This window comes from Saccostrea echinata, unplaced genomic scaffold, assembly GCF_033153115.1.
Source record: "Saccostrea echinata isolate AGI-Se365-2 ecotype Australia unplaced genomic scaffold, CSIRO_AGI_Sech_v1 ptg000033l, whole genome shotgun sequence".
In the NCBI taxonomy this organism is placed as follows: domain Eukaryota; kingdom Metazoa; phylum Mollusca; class Bivalvia; order Ostreida; family Ostreidae; genus Saccostrea; species Saccostrea echinata.
The window spans coordinates 1766839-1769092 of NW_026889782.1; the positions used below are offsets into that span (position 1 = coordinate 1766839).

Below are 2254 nucleotides of genomic sequence, written 5' to 3' on the forward strand. Positions count from 1 at the left end.
TTCTTATTTTTCTACTTAGCGAGATAAACCAACCAGTTATTAATATAACTAAGGTTACTTGTCTGTACATACATTATGGATTTAACACTGTGAGGTTACTTGTCTGTTTATGCATTATGGGGTTTAACATTGTGGGGTTACTTTTCCATATACACATTGTGGGGTTTAACACTGCAAGGTTTCTTGTCCATATACACATTATGGATTTAAAACTTTGAGGTTACTTGTCTGTCTATATATTATAGGTTTATCACTTTGAGGTTACTTGTCTGTGTACACATTATGGGGTTTAACACTGTGAAGCTACTTGTCTGTCCACACATTATAGGTTTATCACTGCGAGGTTACGCTTGTCTGTCTACACATTATGGGGTTTAACACTGTGAGGTTACTTGACCATATACATACATACATCATAGCATAAGTTTGAAGTTAGTCCTCTGCTCATGATAAGGGTCTCATGAAAGCAACAACTCATTGCCCAATTATTATAATTTGTGTAGAGACTTAAAACCAAAATACATGTGTATTTCTCTAATGCATATATATATATCATTTACACTTGACCACACACATTTAACAATTCTTTTTGCATTTCCGAATAGATGTGATACAAGAACTCATGAAATAAGCTTACCTTTTGTAGGTAATAATTCAAATGACACCATATTTTTTAATATGGAATGAATTCAACTGACAGTAAAAGCAGCATGCATCAAAATCATCAATATTAAAGAAGCACAAAAAATTGGCTCCATTGATAAAGATTTCGAAGACATCAAGATCAAAGTCGGAGCAATATAAGCACACATTTACAAATGTCTCATTCGAATCAAATCCAATAAAGGCAGTAGGAAACTCCATGTTCTTTTTTTCTGTATCATGTAGAACTATGGCTGACAAACATCCTGTACATGAGCAAACAATTAGGACAAGCATTGTGAGGTTACTTCTCTGCCTATACGATGTGAGCTTTGGGTTCAAGTTTTAGTGCACTATGTACTATAATCTTTTATCTTAAGATCCCACTGTAGAAGCTCACAAATTGATATAATATAATGTAAGGAACATTATTAAACTAGGCCCCGCCGCCATAAAACATACTTAAGTCTGAGAATGTTCTCAAGTCTGAGAATTTTCTCAACTCCTCAATTCTCAGACTCAGCCACCGCCATAAAAAAATTGAGTAACAAAAAAATTCTCAAACTCTGTTTTATTCTCAAATATTTGAGAATGCTCAAAAGGTTACTTAAGAATATTCTTTAACAAACAAAATGGCCGCTTTGCATAGAAGATTAAGAAGGAACCACAGACGACGTGTTGGTTTACCACGACCAAGGGTATTTAGGGACAGAGGCAACCCACTGGAGATGCTGGAGGAGGACGAGATTTTCCAGCGCTATCGATTCCGACCAGCCACAATACACTTTTTGGTCAATGGACTTCATCAGGAATTGACAACTGACACCAACAGGAACAAGCCCATTTCTCTTCTCCTCCAAGTTTTGCTGTTCCTACGATTTGTGGCGACAGGGGCTCATCTCCGTCTGGTTGGAGACAGTCTTGGAATTTCAGAGTCGTCCGTCTGTAGATCTGTCAAAGCAGTTGCCTCAGCTATAGTCGCTGTTTTTGCCAGACTCTACATCACTTTTCCTGTCGGTGAAATAGCAACAAAAGTGAAAGAAGGTTTCAGAAGAGTAGCAAGTACTAGTATATGAATTCCAAACACTAGACTACATTCCAATATAATTTGTCTTTAAATATTTCCTCACTTTCACTCAGATCAAACGTTAGCGCCACTTGTCAATATTTAAAAACTTACTTGATTAAGTTCTGCTTCATGTTGCCAACTTTCCATATGATTTCTTACGATACAATATGATTGCGCCCATGACAAAAGGGCCTTATGGCAATTTTGCTAAAACAGAGAAATAACGTCATAAAGATATGACGTTGCAGACGGTGAGCGTCGACGCAGATTTTTTTTATGCACGTGTTTTACGTTTTGACACGTCTAGCTCACTTTTGTCGTTGTTCTCAACATTGAAATAATTATTTATTTTCATTTATATCTTTTTAATTCACGTTTTAATCTTCTAGTCCACTGATATTAATTAAAATATTTAGAATTTTATTCGAGACCCGTTTCTTTACTACATGTTATTGTAGCTTTATACGTCTCTGATCTGGGCTATGCATTTCCTATACATGTATATAGAAGCTTCAGACAAGGTGATTTTCTGGATAATTGAAT

At 35.8% G+C, this 2254-nt stretch overlaps 1 protein-coding gene across 1 annotated transcript; it reads left to right on the forward strand.

The window, feature by feature from the left end:
* Positions 1 to 1274: 1274 nt before the first annotated feature.
* On the forward strand, positions 1275 to 1718 carry LOC133199240 (uncharacterized). Its single transcript, XM_061335084.1, has one exon. It carries the CDS (start codon positions 1275 to 1277, stop codon positions 1716 to 1718), a length of 444 nt encoding a protein of 147 aa, XP_061191068.1.
* The last annotated feature ends 536 nt before the right edge of the window (positions 1719 to 2254 follow it).

Coding starts and splice junctions, on each gene's coding strand:
- LOC133199240 (XM_061335084.1), top strand. CDS start 1,275: ATGGCCGCTTTGCATAGAAGATTAAGAAGGAACCACAGACGACGTGTT.